At 44.5% G+C, this 21,332-nt stretch overlaps 1 protein-coding gene and 1 pseudogene across 1 annotated transcript in view; both read left to right on the plus strand.

The window, feature by feature from the left end:
• The window catches only part of Atp10b (ATPase phospholipid transporting 10B (putative)), a 175,367-nt gene that overhangs the window by 127,512 nt on the left and 26,523 nt on the right, over positions 1–21,332 (plus strand). Inside the window, exons 11-16 of the mRNA XM_032911974.1 lie at positions 3,999–4,187; positions 7,534–8,134; positions 10,289–10,398; positions 12,860–12,986; positions 17,040–17,224; positions 20,048–20,369. Coding sequence (XP_032767865.1) covers positions 3,999–4,187; positions 7,534–8,134; positions 10,289–10,398; positions 12,860–12,986; positions 17,040–17,224; positions 20,048–20,369 — 1,534 coding nt within the window. The remainder of the gene's footprint in view (positions 1–3,998; positions 4,188–7,533; positions 8,135–10,288; positions 10,399–12,859; positions 12,987–17,039; positions 17,225–20,047; positions 20,370–21,332) is intronic.
• Positions 4,813–4,898, plus strand: LOC116910722 (annotated as a pseudogene).

Consider the following 21,332-nt stretch of genomic DNA (forward strand, 5'->3'; position numbering starts at 1 on the left):
TTGGATAGATGAGCGGTCGTGGGTTTATATGTATATAGCAGACCTTTTACAATATCAATTTTTAAAGCATTATTGCTAAGTTGGAGTGTTTGTGCAGGTTTTAGTCAATTTACTTTTCCCAAGATGATGTACACATCCCCAAACAACAAACAGAAGGGCCTGCTTCCTCCCTACTGTGTCTGACTGTATCAGTGGTTACTGTCAGCATTTCTTTAGAATAGCCTTTCATTTATTTGGTCAGCTAATCCATCAACATTTGTTAACATCTATTCAATGGCAGATACAATAGCTAGACAGTGGGGATATAAAGTTTCATAGGGCAGTGGCCCATCAATTTAGGTATTTACAGACTAATGAAGGAGCAAGTGGGACACTAGCAGCTTCCTTTGGGACAGTGGGTAGACAGAAGTATTATAAGAGATCAGCAGAGGGGAGCTCCAGCCTCCTCTTGGCCTCTGGGGAGCTTCCTGGTGAAGCCAGCACCTGAACTGGCCTTTGAGACAAGAGTGGGGGACAAACAGGGAAACTCAACCAGTAGCAGCCATCTAATGAGGAACGGGTGCAAGAATGTAAGCTGTGACAGGAGCAAAATCTGTGCAAGCAAGGTGAAGCCTTGGAGTGCTCATCCATAGCTGGAAGGAAGGTGCAAGTCAGAGAAGTGAGGAAGATGGAGTCACAAGAGGCTAGGAACCAGGCAGCCTACTTCTGTCTACCGGAGACTTAGTGGACTTCTGTATTGAGAAGCTGCTAGCCCCAATCAGTAACAGTGATACTGTGATTCGAGTGGCTTATTAAAACTTATTCAAACCAACCCAGGCAATCAGCGAACTCCATGTTCAGTTTAAGCCCTCGTCTCAAAAAATAAGGTAGAAAGCAATTGAGGAAGACACCCAGCCAGCATATAGCATGATCTCTGACCTATACACACACACACACACACATACGAAAGGAGAGTAGCAGAATGGAGGCTGACCTCTTCTATCCAAACTTCATTGTAGGAATATATTCCATCCAGAAAGGAAGAGCAATCACGGGACCGCCATGTGGCACACATTCTGGATGTTCCAGCTGCTCCTGCACCAGCAGCACACGCCCTCCTGTGAGCTAGTTAGACATGCAGGAGCCCTGGCCCATTACGGGTTGCGTGAATTCAACCCCAGTTTAGGAAGCACCACCTTAACATTTAAGGGGTCAGGTTTATGGATAAGGAACTTTGGGATCCTGGTTCAGGATCGGAGATTGTGAGCCTCCTTTGCCTCATAATCAAAACAGAAAACGATAGTGGCTGGCATAGATGATATAAGATGAGGGTACTTCACAAAGGACTTGGTATGTATCGAGTATCAGTAAAGGTAACCTCGTGATACAGCATCCCTTCATATGGGCCCTGAGCTCACAAAAGACCTGTATGCTCCAACTGACTAACAATAGAAGGAAACCAACCAATTGAGAGTCTGGATACCACAGAGTTCTGGCTCAAAAAAACCTGTAAATGGCCTCCTGTTTCTTTTCTTTCAAAATTACCAGCCACGGGGGAAGGAGCTGCCTTTTCTTCTGTGTTTTAAGGGCTAACTTCCCAAATGCTAATAGACCCCATAGAAAAAGAGTGGGCCGGAGCAAATAGCACCCTGAAGAGACTTGAGGGGCAGCGGCTGGTCTGGTGACTAGGTAAAAGTTGATTGCCATATCTTCCAACACCTGCAGAAGCCTTTTATAACACAGCACCATATAATTTAGAAACAATTTAAAAAGCAGTTCTAATAAAGAAATGTCAAGGGCCAGTGAAATGGCAAAGCAGGAAAAATTGTCTGCCACCTAGCATGGTGGTCTAAGCAGTCTGATTGTTGGGAGCCACATAGTGGAAAGAAAGAACGAACTTCCAGACATTGTCCCCTGACCTCTATTCACGGTACCCCACACACATGGACACACGCTCAAAAATAAAGTGAACAACAAGAAGAGAAAGAGTCAAGAGCTCATCAGCTGTGAGCAAGCACAGTACTCTAGAAAGGACTCACTCAACACTCTGCATGTGCCTAACTCCAGGAAACACCTCAAACACAAGCCATCATCCGCACGGCACTTACAGACTCTAGAATACCTCAACAAGGAAAAAGTACCTGCGATATAATTCTGGCCTCTCTGCAGGGAAATAGAAGATTGCACTTTGATGGCCTCTGAGCTTTCTTCCCACTTCTGAATGTTTGTGCAAAGTTTTAGAATCCCATTCATGTACCCTTCCCCACCCCCAAAAAAAATCCATTTTCAGGAAGAGGAACATTTCCATGGTCTCCCAAAGTGGTAAGAACTCAGGTTTGATAGTTGAGCCAGTCCATGACATCTGGGAGGCTCCGTCTCTCACAAAATCCCAAAGGCTACTCCCCCCTAATGTATAGGAGTGATGAGATATTCTAGAGTCAAGCTACCAAGAGTCAACTGAGAAAATACCTTCTGCTTATTGTGAGATTTTTTCCATGAGGCATTACATTTTGCTAGGCATGAGTTTCCTAATCTAAAGTTAGAGGTAACAGCACCAAGACAATGGCAACACCAATTGCAGAGATGCATTAAATGGTGGGTGTACGAGGAACATATGAAACACTGCATGAACAGGAGCTCTCATTATCAAGATGAACTGGTTCAGTGTTTAGACAGTATTGGCTAATCTGACTACAGAACTTTAGACAGAGTACTAACGAACCAACCCCCTGTGCCATAAGCCCAGGGGAAAAAGATGCTGCACCTGTTGCACAGGGATCCCATATGTAAATTGAGCTTCACCCTGTCTAGCTAAAAGCCAGTGATTAAATCAGCCCATATCTCTGGGCTTTGGTTAAGAGAGGATTAAATACATCTGCACCTGAACCTGTGACAATCTGATAGGTGTCACAGAAATACCCTGAGCTTGGGAAGGTGGAAAGCACTTCATAAATGTGAACTACTTTTAGAAGTACAATATTCAAATGCAGAGAAGATGGATAGCACCTATTCCAGAGTGACAGTTCAAATGGAACGTTCTACAGAAATGTGAAAAATTGCAGAACTGTGGATCAGCTTCGGCTCAGAAAGTTAAAAAAGAAGCAAGAGAGAAAACAGGTCACTTATCATCTCTGCTTTCTCCTGAAGAGTCAGGATTCTTGGCAAAAGGGCCTTGGAGCATTTTGCTAAGCAAAGCTGGCGGCACTGTTTAGTATGGCTTGCCAGGTCAACAGCACCTTCCATCCCATAATGAACTCGGCTGTGCCTTGGCCTACTTCCCTCCTCTGCCTTACATGCCTGTACCTCTGGACACTGACAGGGTAGAACTTGCTTCTGTGATCCAGAAGAGGTCACCGTGAGTTGAATAGAGTCTGACAGGCACCTGGCACTTCTGCGGTCATTAAGCTCTAGGTGAGACTCTGATGCGTAGGAAAGGATTCTTCTGTTGATGTGACCGGAAGCATAGAAGGAGATTGTGTGTCCAGATTGCAACCGATACCTCTAGGGTCTGCCAGAGGTAAAATTTGTGAAGGGGTATAGAAGCAGGAGGAGTTGGCAGTGCTGATGGTGATGATCTGGAGATCTTTCTAGAAGCCAGAAGTTGCAGGGAGAAAGTGGTGTCTTAGGAAGATGGCACACCACATGTGCATGTGCAGGGTGAGAAGAGCTGAAAGAGCCCAGTGGCAGCATTACTAGTATAAAGTTGGTGCAGAAATATACAGGTGAGGACAGGAGGGTCCAGGCTCTACTGGAAGCAAGAGGAGGAAGGAACAAGTGATAAGAAGATGGCAGATGAGAAGAAATATTGGGGCCTCATGACTGATGGTTCCACAGATTGACAATGAAAGATTGAATTAAAGATGAGCAGTGGTCAGTTCAGCAGAAGGGGAGGAATGTACTGGATGCAAGACTACAGGGATGATGGTGTCATCCTTACCCTAGATGGAGCCTGCTGGGAGGGACCTCCCTTCCCAGTCCTTTCAGGAAAAGACTTCACTAGGGGCTTCTTTTTCTTCCAGGAAAAAGATGTGACTCCTGACAAAAACCTCCTGAGTAAGGTGCGAGATGCTGCCCTGTGGCTGGAGACCTTGGATACCAGACCTGCCAAGCCTTCGCACTCCACCACTGCCTCCATTGCTGACTTCTTTCTCGCCTTAACCATCTGCAACTCTGTCATGGTGTCCACAACCACTGAACCCAGAAAGAGGGTAAGGTCCAATGATGGTTGAGAGTGAGGGGAAAGGCAGATAGGAAAGGGGAAACCCCTGATCAGAAAAGCACGACTCTTTGGCGCTAGCTGTAGCGTCAATCACCCATCACTGTGAACGTTGGATCTTTCCTGTAATCTTCCTAGGTCTGTTTCCCTGATTGTAAATTAAATGGGGAAAGTTACACAGTAGCTGTTTGTGTAACCTTCAACCTCCGTCTATCCATCTGTGGGGCAGATACTGAGTAAAGAGTTATTGAACATTTGGTCGTGTGCCAGGTCCCATGCTAACTACTTTCTCTATATTATTTACAACCCTGAAATTTGGATTTAACAAGTTGAAGTCTCAGGTCTTGAGTAACTTAACTTAGAAAGCATGATTAACACATGGTAGAACCACATGTGGATGCTACTGTGGTTCCCAATGATATCATATCAAACTGGAATCTGCTTTTATATAGGGGTTAAAACTAATTAGCTTGTGTGTTATGTGCTTGCCTTGGAAACAATGCAGAAATGTGGTTGTCTATATAGAGTTAAACAATGAAAACTTCTGAGGGTATACGGGTCTCCAGTTATCTATAGACCCAGTCAAGATCCCTGCAAGTCAGTGATAAGAATGATGATTTGCCACTAGAAGCATTGCAGGGATGGCTGCTGTGTCACATGTGCATCCGTGGGTGGCAGAGAGGAGTTCTGACCTCTGAACAATTGTGTGGGGAAAAAAAAGCAAGCCTGAGATGACCACCAGTCTGCAGCCATGCGGGTCCATACAGCTCCAAAGAACAGAAGCAAGCTTGACACTAGAAGAACCCCATCTGGGACTGAGGGCCCTAGGTGGGAGTAAGCCTCAGACAGATAAGCCTCACATGAGGCCACTAGGTCAGGCAAGCGAGAAGGGAGCCTGAGATGACCACCAGACCAGTGCCATGGGGAAATGACCATCAGTCAGACCCTGAACCATCTTGTGTGGGAATGGGGGAGCAGACCATGCCAGAGATGACCCTTGTCTGGCACCAAAATTCACAAGTGAGGCATAATATTCCTGAGATGACTTCAGACACTCAGACCTCAAGCACCTCTAAGAGGAGCATGTAAGTGGTTGAGAAAGAGAAGGAGATGGGTACAATGAAGAAAGAAAAAACTGGAGACCCGAGGGTAGTGAGGAACACCCTGATGTGAGTAGCTGGTGATGCCACCTGGGACCGTGGTGGGGTCCTAGCCTGTGCTGCCACTGGGGGCCATGTTTGACTGAGTCCATGACCCTGAAGCAGCAAGGATCTGTTATCACCAAAGGCCAGGTGGACATCTCTGGTCTGCTGCCTAGGGACATGTTGATATCTGAGAGCTGCAGAACTGACTCCACTCCTTGATTGGGCATCTTGGAAGAGCTACTAGCCCTGGGGTCCTGAGAGCAGGAGAGCTGTCCCTGCCCCTCACCAGTAGCAGCAGTTGGAAGACCAGGCCCTGCACCTCATATGGGTAGCACAGTAGAGCAGAACCTGATGGTGGGGGTGCAGGTGAGCCAGCCTGCTGGTGTGAGTATGGGAGAGCTGGCCCTGCTACTTGTCTGCTGTGCAATAACATGGAGAGGGAGAGATCAGCCCTCTTGCCCCTTCCCATGGTGGCAGACAGAAGACCTGGCCCCTAGGTTATCAAAGTGGGAGATCTAACCCTGCCCCTCACCTGCTGCAGCACTCGGGAGAACAGGCCCTATGCCTCACTTGGGCAGTATAGTAGAACTAACCCTGAAAGTGGGGACTACAGGTAAACCAGCCCCAAAGACTTGAGTGTGGGAGATCCAGTCCTGCCTCTCCTCTGCTATGTAGTGGTGTTAGAGAGGGAGAGATCTCCCCTCCCTTTTGTCCTTAACACTGGTATTGGGCAGAAAAGTTGGCCCCAGTGGGGTCATGAAAGCAGAATTGCTGAACCTGTTTCTCATCTAAGTATCTCAGTAGAGCTTGGTCTGGGTGTGGAGGTTGAGGGTGAGCCAGCTTCAAGGGTGTGAGTGGGAGAGCGACCCCTGCCTCTTGTCTTCTGGGCAATGGCACAGATAAGGGAGAGATGCTCTCCTCCCCTCTCTCATCTGTCAACATCTATGGGTAGGCAGGAGAACTGAATCCTAGATCACGAGAGCGGTGGAGCTGGCCTAATCCCTTCTCTCAGGCCCAGATCCAGGGCTTTGAATTGGTTCACCTCAACATCTACCCCATCGATGAACTGATGGAGTATATGAAGGGGCTGGTCCTACAGATCATAGCTGCAGAATCTCCATGACAAAGGGCAATCACAGGATATCTGAGAGGAGTCCCAGTGAGGTTCCAGTGTTGATAGAGTAGCAGAAACCAGAGGCCATGTACCAAACCAACAAGTCATTGCAATGAACATTTGCAAGCAAAGAAGCATGGGCAAAATGGTACGGTGTGAGACACACTGTGACCCACTATAGCTTCCACAATGAGATTTGTTTTTTCTCTATTGTGGAGGAGGTTGCAAGGGTGGAGGGTGGATATGAGGAGAAGGGAAGGTGAGTGAGATTACGGTGCATGAAGTGGAATTATCAAAACCAATAAAAAGTCAAAAAAAATGATTTGGTGCAAACTTGTGGCTATAAAACCAAGAAAATGGGATTTGTTAAACTATAACTTCTCGTTATACCAAGATTTCAAACCACCCAGAAAAATACCCTCATGATCAAACATTTTCCATGATATAGAGGAGGCAGATAGCACAATCTGAGCAAGCAACTGTTTTTGAGAAGAACTATTTTAGGAAAGCTGCTGTCCAACTTCAGTTTTCAAGTTAATGAGAGGGCTGGCACTAACACATAGCTCCAAGCTAATTGCTGGACCCAGACTCAGGACTGAGTCCCAACTCTATTACCAAAACACTGAGGTGTCCTGGCAAATCTCTTCAACATCTGGGTGCCTGCTTTCCACACCCATACTCTCGGTAGCCCATGGAATTTCAGGGAAAATTGAATGTGATGATTCACACAAAGAGAAAGCAGCTTATCATATGATGAATTGGGAGAAAGAGTGCTGTAGAGAGACTCGCTTTCAACCCCTTTCTTCCTTTCCACCACGATCAGAGTGGGATGTTTGGAAACTATACGAATATGAGCCCTGGCCACACCTAGAAAGAAAAGAAACATCTGCGTTAACGCTCTCTTTGTATGGGTGGAAAGGCTGAGATCCACAGAACACATGGGCCTGTGTGTGACCATGCTACAGGTCTATGACCACAGAAGACCCAAATAATGCTCTGATGGCAGAATGACTTTCATGTTCTGTATAAGACATCTCGCATGCTTGGAGTAATGTTGTACTTTCCTCCCCCAACCACAGGTCACCACTCCACCAGCCAACAAGGCTCTGGGGACTTCCTTGGAGAAGATTCAACATCTCTTCCAGAGGCTGAAGCTTTTGAGTCTCAGCCAATCATTCTCATCCACAGCTCCCTCTGACACAGATCTAGGAGAAAGTCTGGGGCCCAACATGCCCACCATAGACTCCGATGAGAAAGATGATGCATCTGTGTGCAGCGGGGACTGCTCCACTGATGGTGGCTACAGGAGCAGCACGTGGGAACAGGGTGACAACCTGGGGTCTGAGTCAGGCACTTCTCTGGAGGAGGGGCTGGAGGCCCCAGCTCTCAGCCTGGATGGACCAGAGCTGTGCTACGAGGCTGAAAGCCCTGATGAGGCAGCCCTAGTTCATGCAGCCCGTGCCTACAGTTTCACACTAGTGTCTAGGACACCTGAGCAGGTGACTGTGCGTCTGCCCCAGGGCATCTGCCTCACTTTTGACCTCCTTTTCACCCTGGGCTTTGACTCTGTCCGGAAGAGAATGTCAGTAGTGGTGAGGCACCCACTGACAGGCGAGATCGTCGTCTACACCAAGGGTGCGGACTCAGTTATCATGGACCTGCTGGAAGATCCAGCCTGTGGTGAGTTACCATTATCGGGCCCAGAAACACAAGTCCTAGAGGCAATATGGAAAGGTGACAAGGAGCCCAAGTTAAAAGTCACTTACTCTAAGTTCCAATGGGACCCAAGCCCATGAGATACTCTCAAAACAAAGTCTTTAGAACACACTGAGTTATCCATTACCTTGACTTAGAGAATTGAGGTGTTCATTAATACGTTCAAGACTCTGTAGAGTGTTTCATAAGAGAAGCCATTTTATCTTCACATTTCCCAGTTTCCAGGTTTCTACATTCACTAAAATATTCATTAGTCATGCCCATATCCAGGTTTCTTGCTACCAAAACATCTATTAGTCACATCCTAGAGCATACTGCAGTCCCTCAAGTATCTCTCTATATTATCATTTTCCCCAGTGCCCACCCCCACCAAGATGGATTTTCATAAACTTGTACAGGGCCAGAAAAAAGTTCCAGAGTGCCTGCGTATCAGTGTCCAATTTTGGAGAAGCATGAATTGGTGTGCCACCGCATCCTGATTGCTAACGAGGAGAAGACAGTGATAGGGTCATGATTCTCCCAGGATAGTGGATCCCAGCCAAGCTTCAGAATTGCCCAGGCAGCCCAGGGCCTCCCGCCTTATCAGCTGTGGATCACAGCCAAGAGGTTCATGGGGACTGATTAGTGTTTAGAATGAGAAGGGAGCTAATTAGTTCTCTTCAGCCTCAGACTCTGGCAGACGAGTGCTTCGGAGCTGAGTGGGGAAGCCATAGCACCCTGGGCAACAGAGCCACGTTGCCCTGGAGATGTTTATTTATTCCTTCTTCACCTGATTGCAGAAATGGGTTGGAGAAGCTGCCAATAAAAACCACAATCACAGTGTTACTGCCTTAGGAGAGAGAGAGAACACTTTGAAAGGGAGGAGAGAGATAAGATCAAGTTTAGTGTATCGGTGATGCTTGATCATTCGGTTTGACTGTGAGGTTCCTGGCAACCTGGTGGGGGAAAACCGAAGGTCTCACAAGGGTGAGCTTCAAAAGGGATGGCTTTGAAGATAAGCTATTGTAGTGTTCAATTTGGCATTGCTTACATGAACACTGTACTTAGGTCATTTGATCAATGAGGAAATAATATTTGAAAAGATGTTTATATTGGACAAAGATATACTTATTGGACTTCCTTGTACTTAGGGCACTATTAGAAACTATCTTTAGCTTGGCATGGTCTAAAGGAATGGGTGTGGTGTTCAAATTCTATTCATTCCTGAGGATCTCTAAAACCTCTGTCCAGCACTAGTAAGGGATTCTAAAGACTTCATTGCTCAGATTTACAGAGCGCTGTAATTGATAACTGATGCCTATCACAGTTTGGATGACAAAAGGACAGTGTCAGGTCCTGTCCCCAACCATCCCAGCTGGTTAGACTATTAGACTATTCTTACTGTCTAATAGAGAAAATAAATGATTTTGGAAAGAAATAAGCTATGTGGAACTTTAACACAGGGATTTTTGAACAAGGGAGTGAGGTATTTTTCACACTAAAGTTACAGAAAATGTGAAAGCTATTTTTTTTTCCTAACACCATCCTTCATATTGAAAAAAAAGCCTAAGTCAGCAAACCCAATGCACTGAAGAAGTCTGCTAATGAGATCCAGGTTTGCAGCTGTCTTAGAACTGAGCTTGACAAGAACTACTGTAGATGACAGGGAGGATGATGGGTTGTCTAAGTTTCAGAGAAGAGTTTGCAAAGTTGGGGAGCTCTCCAGACAAGGCTAGATACTGAAAATCTACCTTGAGTACCAAAAACACAGAAGTTCCTAGCCCCCGACCCTCCATCTGATGTTAGCATAGCATTGTATTAACTTTCTAGGCGGTTCCCTTGTAAGCAGATGTATTTGAACAATTTCTTAGATTACCTCCCTTCCTTAAGTAGCACTTTTCCCAGCCAGGCTTTTGAAGAAAAGCTCTAAGAAGCAGACAGCGTGGAGACTCATAGAATTATCATTTTCCAAGGCAGTCTGCCATCAGAAGATCTCTTCCTCGTTCCTAGGGAGGGCTAGAAAGGGGACTCCTCTTTTAAGACTGTTGTAGTTAACCAGAAAGACTCCAGGAAGTTGAGGGTGAAGCTCCCTGAGCATTTGCCCATGGCTTCATGGGGGAAACAACAACTATTTGACAGGGAATGATATTGATGTGGAAAAGAAGCTGAAGAGAATCCGAGCCCGGACCCAAAAACATCTGGACTTGTATGCAAGAGATGGCCTTCGAACCCTGTGCATTGCTAAGAAGGTGAGAACTGATTGGCCTGCTGGCGTGCCCCAGATGTTAGCGTAGCTGAGTGGCCTTCGCCTCAGTCTGTGTGTGTGTGTGTGTGTGTGTGTGTGAGAGAGAGAGAGAGAGAGAGAGAGAGAGAGAGAGAGAGAGAAAGAGAAAGAGAGAGAGAGACAGACAGACACAGAGACAGACAGACAGAGAGGTGTGTGTATGAGAGAGACAGACAGACAGACAGACAGACAGAGGTCAACATTTACCTCATTCACTCCAACCTTATTTTTTGAGACATAGTCTCTCACTGAACCTGGAGCTGCACAGAATGGCCACCAAGCCCCAGGAATCCCTCCAGTCTCTGGAGCCTCCACAGAACTGAGCTTACAAGACGCAGGTCTTCAAGTTACATGGCAAGCACTTTACTGACTGATTCACCTCCCCAGCTGTTCTTCCTTCCTTCTTTTCTTTTTTCCTTCCTTCCTTCTCTCCTTCCTTCCTTCCTTCTTCCCTTCCTTCCTTCCTTCCTTCCTTTGTTTCTTACTTTCTTTATAAAAGACCTCTGGTTTCTTTTATTGTTTCAAAGTTAATATTCTTGGCTATTAACTCTAGGACCATGCACATATATTAAATAAGGACTCCACCACTAGGCCTTTGCTTGGTGGTGGTAATTATATTCTTAGTAGCTTTTTGGAGCAAAATCTCATTGAGTTGTCCAGGCAAGACTTGAACGTGTGATCATCTGCTTCAACTTCCTAAGTCACTGGGATTATGGTTCTACATCACACCTGGTTAGATTTAACTATCTGACTCAAGACCAAAATCTATAATTGTGACAATTTTGCTGAGGCAGAAATCTGAACAGAAAACTACATATCTGTGCCTTTAACCATTCTCTATCTTCATTGTATCTGTAATGGGTGACCTGTACCTCATAAAGGTATTTATTTATTTATTCATTTATATTTATTCTTTGAAAATTTTATGCATGTACTCAAGGTGTCTTGATCCCATTCATAAATTTTGTCTTCAAAGTGGTCTTTTAATTTTTGAATTATTTGTCTACATTAAAATTTGGAGAGAGTGTGTATGTGTATGTGTGTGTTCACATGAATGAAACCTAGCTTTCTCGTTTCTCTTGAGAATCTGAGTCTTCATTGATGGCACCAATTTGCATAACTATGTAGCAGCTGACCCCTGTGATGAGATGTGTTCAGCTGCGTTCTGATCTTGCCTAGCAGCCCCACCATTAGCTATTGCTTTACCCTTGGCTCTGACGTGGCCTCTTGCTCTCAGATACTTGACTTTGCAGCCCCTACAAAAGAGGTAGGAAGGGGGGGACAGAGCAAGAGTGTCTGATGAGATATGTAATATCTGGTAGGAATGCCATGATGCTCATACATTTTTAGGTAGCCAGAATCAGTTTCCCTTCCACAGGCTCCCAGAGCTGCCTATCTGATTCATAGAGGTTAAATATACTTTTTTTCTCTCTCTCTCTCTCTCTCTCTCTCTCTCTCTCTCTCTCTCTCTCTCTCTCTCTCCCCTCTCTCTTGTCTTGTCCTTTCATTAAACCTCTCCACATTGGAAAAAAAAAAAAACAGGTCTATCTAGGTACAAGTCCCAATCTTACTACTTTTTGATGCGTCTTTGGGATAGCTTATTACAGGATAACTATCCCCTCAGCACTGTCTGTTTTCCATAAGTCTGTGTCCATTGTGTCTCCTGTTGTACACGGCCCAGAATGGTAGCGTAGGCCTTTAATCCTAGCTCTTAGGAGGCAGGGGCAGGTATATCTCTGTGAGTTCCAAGCCAGCCAAGCCTACATTATGAGGTCCTGTCTCAAAACAAACAAACAAAAAAGACCTATGTCCCCTTGATTTCCCCTATTGTGCCACACAGAAGGACTCAATTAATATTTGGTGCTTGTATAAAAAATTCATTTATAAAAAGAGAATGTATACATTTAACATGGTGGGCCAAAGGTTCTCTGAGACTCCAAAGTAAAAAGACTTCATGTCTGTATATTTGGTCTACAAGCCACGGAAAATATGGCTGCTGCTTTCTTGGTGCAGTACTGGATCAGAAATGGGGTCAAGTTCATTGCTCCTTCAAAGTACTTACATTTTCTCTTCCTCATGACTCCATGGGTCCTTTTAAATATTTTTATTAATTCCTTGATAATTTCATACAATATATTTTGACCATGTTCACCCCCTCCAACCCCTCACCTTAACTTCTCCTGGAATTGCCCTACCTCTCTACCACCACAATAACCCATCAACTTCATATTATCCATATTCTGGGCATAAGGCTATCTAAGGTTTAATCTTTCATCAACTTATGCATTCAAAATATCACTGTGGAGAATTCCATGCCCAATTCTGTGAATTCCACAGGCTTACAGGAGGCCAGCATATCAGTACCAAGGAAGAATTCTATTTGCTGATCCATTCAAAGGTACTGATAATCCTCTTCTGTCTCATAGGTTGTAAATGAAGAGGACTTCCAGAGGTGGGCCAGTTTCCGGCGTGAGGCTGAGGCATCCCTTGACAACCGAGAGGAACTTCTGATGGAGACAGCCCAGCACCTGGAGAATCACCTCACTTTACTCGGTAGCTAAAAATAAGACATCACTACAGTAAAAACAGAAAGGGGAATGCTACAAGTTAAGAAAGGAACTCTTGGCCAGGATTCTGATGCTGCTACAATTTTGTCTCAATTAGGAACCTTCACTGGGTTTTCCCAGATATTTGGCATAATTGGGCCATGCCCTCAGCCAGTCCTGTTTCCTGGGGTTGTCCTGAGAGGATTCCTGGACTCCCTTTTGGAAGAAGACGCCCATGAGTTTGGCTCCTTCCCCAACAACAAATTCCTCTGCTCAATCAAATGTTTGTTGTACACCCACCATGTGCATGAAGTAACATGCTAGGCTTTGCAGCTGGAGTGAGAAATGGGAATCACAGTCTCCACATTCTCATAGCTCAGAATCCAGCCTGGATGACTATACCAGTCAGACCATCACACAGGAAGTGATAAGAGCTGGGACAGAAGATGTACAGATTGGGTAGGAATGAAAAATAGGAGGTACCAACTCACGCTGGGGCCAAGAGGGTTTGGAGAGGCCACTAACTAAAAAGATAAGTTATTCAGAAAAGGGGAGGGAGACTCATAACAGAATATAGAGGCTAAATGAAAGGCAGGAAGTAAGGTCTGAGGAGAAGTGGAAATGCCAGAGATTTGCTTTAACTGGACTATAGAGTATAAAGGAGAACTGATAGGAGGCCAGAGGATCCCAGTTAATGAAGGGCCATGTAAATCAAGTGCTCATGGGGTGCTTTAGTAAAATCATGGGGCTACCACTATATAAAGGATAGGCTGATGATCCAGGGGCAAGAGGAGAGACTGGTTCGAAGACAGGCTGGATGTCTGTAGGAAGAAGACCATTGCAGAGTTGAGGAGTGAAAAGCTTTGCTTGGGAAAATGAATCTCCTCCTGTCTTGGGAGAGACGCCCTTGTCTCTAATCACTCTGAGGCCACTAGGATAGAAGAGAAGAAGCAGGAAGGAGTTTAGGTTTAGAGGATTTTTGCACAGACCCCCAACAAGAACGAATTAGGGGTGTGCACTGGCCACTAAACCAAAAGCCATCTTTCATTGTGACAAGATGGTGAGACCTTGCCACGTAGCAGCAGATTAGCCGGACAGCCTTCAAACAGAAGTTTTACTCTTTAGCACCTTCTGCCTCTTGCCTTGTGTCTTGGCTTCAGGGAACCTATATTTGCTGCCTCAGAAGCTCTGACACTTCTAAAGCTGGAAACAAGAATCGTTTTTACAAGAACCAGAAGGCGCTAGTCCCGAGCAGTCTACCCTCCGTACAAGGCCACCGGCAGTCACCTCATCTGCGGTTCCCACCACTCTCTCACCCCCTCAGTCTGTGGCTTCAGGGTAGCACCAAGTCTCAGCTGCAGCATGCTATTCATCAGCTGGCTCTACGGCAGGACTCACTTGTCACAGCCCGTCAGCTTCCCTGTCTGGGAGAGGCGTTCACAACCTTCCCGTTTCATTTTCTCTTTCACACAAATAAATGCGTTTTTCCTCTTCCTTCCACCCAGTCTCCCTGTACCGTAAATCGATTTCCTGAGCTCACCTTGCAGGCTAAACCTCACAGAGAAAGATGATATTTAAACCATCACTGCCCATTGAGTTGTTTACCTATGTATTTGTACCTGAAATACAAAACAGGCACAAGGTGGCTGGGAAATGTGACTCAAAGGCAGAACCCCATGACTGCCAAAAATGCTTTGCGGCCTTCACATTACACCTCAAAATACAAGTTTTTTTTTTTTTTTTTCAATATGCAGCCAATGTAACTGCTTTGCCAACACTTCAGCACTCTGGATTGTTCAAAGAGACAAAACCTCTGCTTCTACTCTAAGTGAAATGGTTAGCCATTAGCGTGTGACTCAGAATGAATCTCATTCTAAATGCAGATTGAGTTTTGATTAGGCATTTAGTAACTATCTAATATGTGGGTATATATTCATCAGGGTTGAGGCAAAGCTCTAGATCATCCACAAATGATGGCACCTGCATGTCTAAACTGCACCACGAATAGTAGCAAAAACAAATGGGAGTCCCTATTAAGTCTGCTCTGATCTGTGCCAGAGCAGGTTTCTGTCTCGTCTCTTCAATACTTACTGCCTTGGGTCACTACACACCACCACCAGGTCTCCTCTGCATTCCTATTTAGTCCCTGAGAATCTCTTATCCGCACTATCCAATTTCCAATCCATTTTCTAGAATGATCTGAAAAGACACACCTGATCCTGTCCCTCCCCAACTTAATGCCCTTTAATGGATTTCTTTGCTGCGAAATAAACTACATATCCCTCAAGGCCCTGACACGACCCCAAAACCCCTTTCCCTCTCTCTCCCTCTCTCACTTCTTCTGACTTCTTTCTAATCATTTCCTACTTTGAATTCTAGGCCTTCACACATATTGGTCCCTTTACCTGGGATGTTCCTTTACCTCTGCCATTGATCTTCCTGGTCTGAACAGAAGTGGTCTTTCTTTTCTTTCTTTTTTTTTTTTTATTAACTTGAGTATTGCATATATACATTTCGAGTGTTATTCCCTTTCCGGTTTCCGGCAAACATTCCTCCCCCTCCCCTTCCTTATGGGCGTTCCCTCCCCACCCTCCCCCATTGCTGCCCTCTCCCCAACAGTCTAGTTCACTGGGGGTTCAGTCTTAGCAGGACCCAGGGCTTCCCCTTCCACTGGTGCTCTTACTAGGATATTCATTGCTACCTATGAGGTCAGAGTCCAGGGTCAGTCCATGTATAGTCTTTAGGTAGTGGCTTAGTCCCTGGAAGCTCTGGTTGCTTGGCATTGTTGTTCATATGGGGTCTGAGCCCTTCAAGCTCTTCCAGTTCTTTCTCTGATTCCTTCAACGGGGGTCCCGTTCTCAGTTCAGTGGTTTGCTGCTGGCATTCGCCTCTGTGTTTGCTGTATTCTGGCTGTGTCTCTCAGGAGAGATCTACATCCGGCTCCTGTCAGCCTGCACTTCTTTGCTTCATCCATCTTGTCTAATTGGATGGCTGTATATGCATGGGCCACATGTAGGGCAGGCTCTGAATGGGTGTTCCTTCTGTGTCTGTTTTAATCTTTGCCTCTCTCTTCCCTGCCAAGGGTATTCTTGTTCCCCTTTTAAAGAAGGAGTGAAACATTCACATTTTGATCATCCGTCTTGAGTTTCATTTGTTCTAGGCATCTAGGGTAATTCAAGCATTTAGGCTAATAGTCACTTATCAATGAGTGCATACCATGTGTGTTTTTCTGTGATTGGGTTAGCTCACTCAGGATGATATTTTCCAGTTCCAACCATTTGCCTACGAATTTCATAAAGTCATTGTTTTTTATAGCTGAGTAATATTCCATTGTGTAGATGTACCACAAGAAATGGTTTTTCATCAGCAAAACTTTTCCTTGACTTTTGAGGTGAAGCTGTGTCCACTCACAAAGCACTCAGATCTTCTTGCCATGTAGCTCAATTATAAACCTTCCTCCAATAACTTGAGTTCTGGACAGGTAGCAATTGTCCTAACTAGGGTTGCTAGGGTTGTGATGAGACACCATGAACGAAAGAAAGCTGAGGAAGAATGGGTTTATTTGGCTTCTGCCTCCACATTATTGTTCATCCTTGAAGGAAGTCAAGTCAGGAACTCAAATAGGGCAGGAAACTGGAGGCAAGGGCTGATACAGGGACCAAGGAGGAGTCCAGTTTACTGGCTTGCTCCTCATGGCTAGTTCAACCTGTTTTCTTATAGAACCCAGGAGGTCCAGCCCAGAAGTGGCCACACACACACAATAAGCTATACTGGGCTAGGCCCACCCACATCAAACACGAACAAAATGGCCTATTGGCTTGCCTACAGCCCAATCTTACAGAGTTATCGTCTCAATTGGGCTTCCCTTCTCCAAAATGACTCTAGCCTATGTCAAGTTGACATAAAATTAGCCAGCATACCAATCATCTCTATCTAGTTCCTGGCTGCATCCAATGTGCATAGACTAATACAGAAAACATAATGGATGAATGGCTGTGTAATGATGTGGGGAAAGTAAGCTGCCACACACTTGACATACTGTGCTCCCATGTCTTTCCAGGAGCCACTGGGATTGAAGATCGACTCCAAGAAGGGGTTCCAGATACCATCGCTGCACTTCGGGAGGCTGGAATCCAGCTCTGGGTTTTGACAGGGGATAAACAGGAGACAGCTGTCAATGTCGCACATTCCTGCAAACTGCTGGATCAGACTGACACCGTGTACTCCATTAACACAGAGAATCAGGTGAGGCCAAAGAGGGATTGAATGTTGATATACATAGCATCCCCTCAGCTAACTCTTTAGATCTTGGTTCTCAGATGATCTGAAAGACATTCGGCCGATCATCCAATAGTCCATCATCCACATACTTAGTAAATTGGTCATTTTGATGTTGCTATTTATCAGAAAGTGGGCCTCCCAACTGCTCACCTCACCCCAGCTAGTCTGCTAGTCTAGACACCAAATCTAGCATTCTGCTCTCTTGCCAGGCTAGTGCAAGTCACATACCGCACTCGTTTATTCAATTGTCAGTATCTTGCTGGTTAAGATTTACCCCCCTATAGAAAAGTCCTACATAAACTGAAATTACCCAGAGCTAAACTTTCAACATCAATTTATATGCCATGGAACAGCATCCTGAAAGGAATAATGCATTATGGGGGTATGTCATGATAGGATGGGAAAGAAGGTATAAGAAACAAAGCCAGAAATTAGTATTTTCCACAAGAGTAGGTTGTGCAAAGTGTGAGGATCAGGAAATTATAGAATGAAACCTAATGAATGTCTTCCAAGCTATCATAAGTGTTTGTATTTGGGAGGCAGATATGGAAAATGAAGTAAGGAATGTGGAAAGTGAGTGTATCCCCTGTCAGTGGAGCAGGGATGGAATTCAGCAGAGCTGGATAAAAGGAGCAATATACCCATGGGTCGGTGGGAAGAGAGAGCCTGGGAACATAGTGTATACCATGGGAAAGGAAGAGCAGAAAGGCAGGTGAGTGGAAGCTACCAGAGTGGGAGAGAGAATGCTGGCCTCTCACTGGCTGAGCTAGACCCCAGAAGAGAAGTTTGGCTTCTATACTATGAAGAAAGATGCATTATTTGAGGGGGGTTGTAAGATTCTCTTCTTTGGGAGAGAGTCATTAGGTCTATGACTGGAAGGAATCAGCACAGCACTGTTTACTGCAGGCTCCTGACAATGTTAAATATTCAATAACTACAACTATTGTGATTAAAATGTGAGAACAAGCGGGTTCATGTTTAGCTGTGAACGTCACAGTTCCAGTGACTGTGTGGTCCAGTCCAGAGGAATTTATGTAACTAGAACCAACATCCAGCAAGAATCACTCCATTATCTTTCTTAAATTAATGCTCTGGTAAAACTTTATACTCCAGAACCAGTTCCTGTGACCCCTCCACTGTCTGCAACAAGCAATTTAGCATCTCCTAGGGGAAGACTCAGAAAAATGAGCTGTATCTGCTCCAGGAATTACTCCACTGATTGTTAGACAGTAGATCGAGCTGCCCCAGATCTGTCACTTAAAGAGTAACTTTGCAAAATCTACCAAAGTCTACCCAATCTATCCACATATCGCCTGAACTACTTCTCTTAATGATTTTATTTAAATTAACTCATTTGAATAATACTTTACTTTTAGAATATATTTTTGGCATTTTGACTAATAAAGAAATACCATCCCTTATCGTGGATAAAAGAACCTGATAGGCTCAGGGGATGGCTCAAAGAATAAAGTACTTGTAGCACAAGTACAGGATCAGAGTTTAGGTCCCCAAAACCTGCACGACAAGTGGGCATGGAGCATGCCTATAATTCCAGCACTTAGAAGGGTAAGGCAGGGAATTTCCAGGATAAGCTGGCTAGATAGCCTAGCCAAATTGACAAGTTTTAGGTTTAGTGAGAAGAGACTTTGCCTTGGTAAAGTGGAGAAAGATCAAGACAGGCACCAGTCATCCCTCTGCCCTCCACATGCACAGGGCACGGGCACACATACCTACACATTCACCAACACATATGCAAACATCCATACAGAAATGCATGCATGCCATACTTACATGGAAAATACAGTTCATTTAAGTACAACATGCTATTAAAGTTGTTTTTATTACTATCTTCTGCCTTCTCAAGCTTTATTCAAAGGTGATGTTTACAAGAATTGAAGAGATATCAGAAGAACAATTAGTAGTGTGATTTGATTTTATCACTGATATAGTTCAAAGTGTTAAAAAGAATTGCTAATTAAAAACAACTTCCTCTCTGAATTTCAAAATAACATCACTTATGAAAAATCATAAAACTAACATGAGAGTAGTACATCTTTAATCACTTGAAAAGGGTAATATCACAAGTTCAAGGCCATCCTGAACTGTATCAAAAGACCATCTCAAAGAAGTAGAAAAAAAATCACAGAGAACACTCTTTGAACCAGTAAGAATCTCACATTCATGGTCAGTTCAGACCGACATGAAAAACACTGTATAGCACAGTTCTTAAGACCTCTGTACAATACACCAATAGAGCTACACAGGGTGGTGGATTTCTTTTTAAGTTAGGAAACCACATTTGAAGAAGTAAGGCTCCTGCCTCACTACTGCTTGGCTGACATTGACTAAGGTACTAAGTTACTCATTGTTTCAACCTCCTCAACTCTAAACCAAGACCACGGATACCTACAACAATGTGTAAAGGCACAACGGGGAATTGGGGAGGCCTGGAAGGGACAGAAAACTGCTCATATGACAGCATGAAATATCGTCAGTGTCTACCAACATATTAGTGCTGATTTTTATCTTATACCCAGCCCAACTCAGTTGGCATCTTGCAACAGCCACTTCTACTCCTAATGACCTCCTATTCCAGCCACTGATGTCTCAAAAATTAGTATGGCTTAATGCTGCTTCAAATACTGCAGAGAAATGTGCATTGAACTGAGAGAAAAAATTCCTGAATAACTTATATGATAGAGTTTTATAAATATCTTACTAAAAGTAAGGGTATGGTTTTAACAGGCAAGGTTGTTTACTAATACGTGATTACATGACACTCTGCAGGAAACCTGCGAGTCCATCCTCAACTGTGCATTGGAAGATGTAAAGAGATTTCATGAACCGCAGCAGCCAGCCAGAAAACTCTGTGGGTACTGCATTCCATCTAAGAAGCCATCTGTTAACTTGGGAGCTATGGCTCCTGAAATTGGACTGGTCATTGATGGGAAGACACTGAATGCAATTTTCCAGGGAAAGCTGGAAAATAAGTTCCTGGAATTGACTCAGTACTGTCGGTCTGTCCTGTGTTGCCGCTCCACCCCGCTGCAGAAGAGTATGATTGTCAAGCTGGTGCGAGACAAGTTGAGCGTCATGACTCTTTCCATAGGTACCCATCATGCTGGGATGGGGGTGGTATCTTGGCAGGAATGACCTGACCTGGGTCAGCTATGAATACCAATATGAGTAGGCAGAGGTTCCTTGTCTTTGTCAAAAATCACGGTCAAGATGTCAATGTTAGGAGATGAAACAGGGGACACTAGATTAGAACAATGATCAAAGCTCTTAGAACTGGCCAATTAGATAAATAAAAATCATATTTAGATGGAGGCCCTAGATTAGAAGGGTCTTGAACTCAAAACATGAAATAGTTTTAAAAATACTTCTTCCAGAAATAGACAAGCAAGAGAGCTCCACTCAGAAACATCATCCAGTACTCTCCCAAAATTATTTTACCTGTGGTAATACCTAGGATATATATAAATTTGCTATTCTTCTGGGGATAGAAGGCTGGTAGGGGTATTTGAAATCTTTAAGTAGTCCCTTTTAATTTGGTATGCTAGTGTCTACATCCAAAGTCATTTCAAAGCATATTCTTAATCTACTCTCATTGGTTGATGATAAATTGATCAGACTAGTCATATCAAGCACAGAAATAAAAATTTCCCACTGAGTACCTCCCAGGAACACCAAGCCTGGTTTATAAGAATCTTTATGATCTGCTCTCCACTAACTTGTTGATGGTATTTCTTATTATGGCCATTTCTTATCACTGGGCTCTTCATATTCTGTCCAAATTAAATTACTTGCCATTCTCCATGGGCCTTCCTCCTCGCCACCATCTCTCCAAGCCTTTGTACAAAATGCTCTGTAAAACACTCCACTACCATCCCTATCTTGCCCTTTTGGGGAGATTCTCATTCCCCCATTGTACCTACTACACATAAGTTTACAGGGACAGGGTCTGTTTCATTCACTTTTTGATCTCATGATGAGCACATTCCATACATGTATTAGAAATAGCCACTCCCCCTGCCCCCATCTCTCAACTCACATACAGCAGCCTAATCTC

Source organism: Rattus rattus, chromosome 9 (assembly GCF_011064425.1).
Source record: "Rattus rattus isolate New Zealand chromosome 9, Rrattus_CSIRO_v1, whole genome shotgun sequence".
Classification (NCBI taxonomy): domain Eukaryota; kingdom Metazoa; phylum Chordata; class Mammalia; order Rodentia; family Muridae; genus Rattus; species Rattus rattus.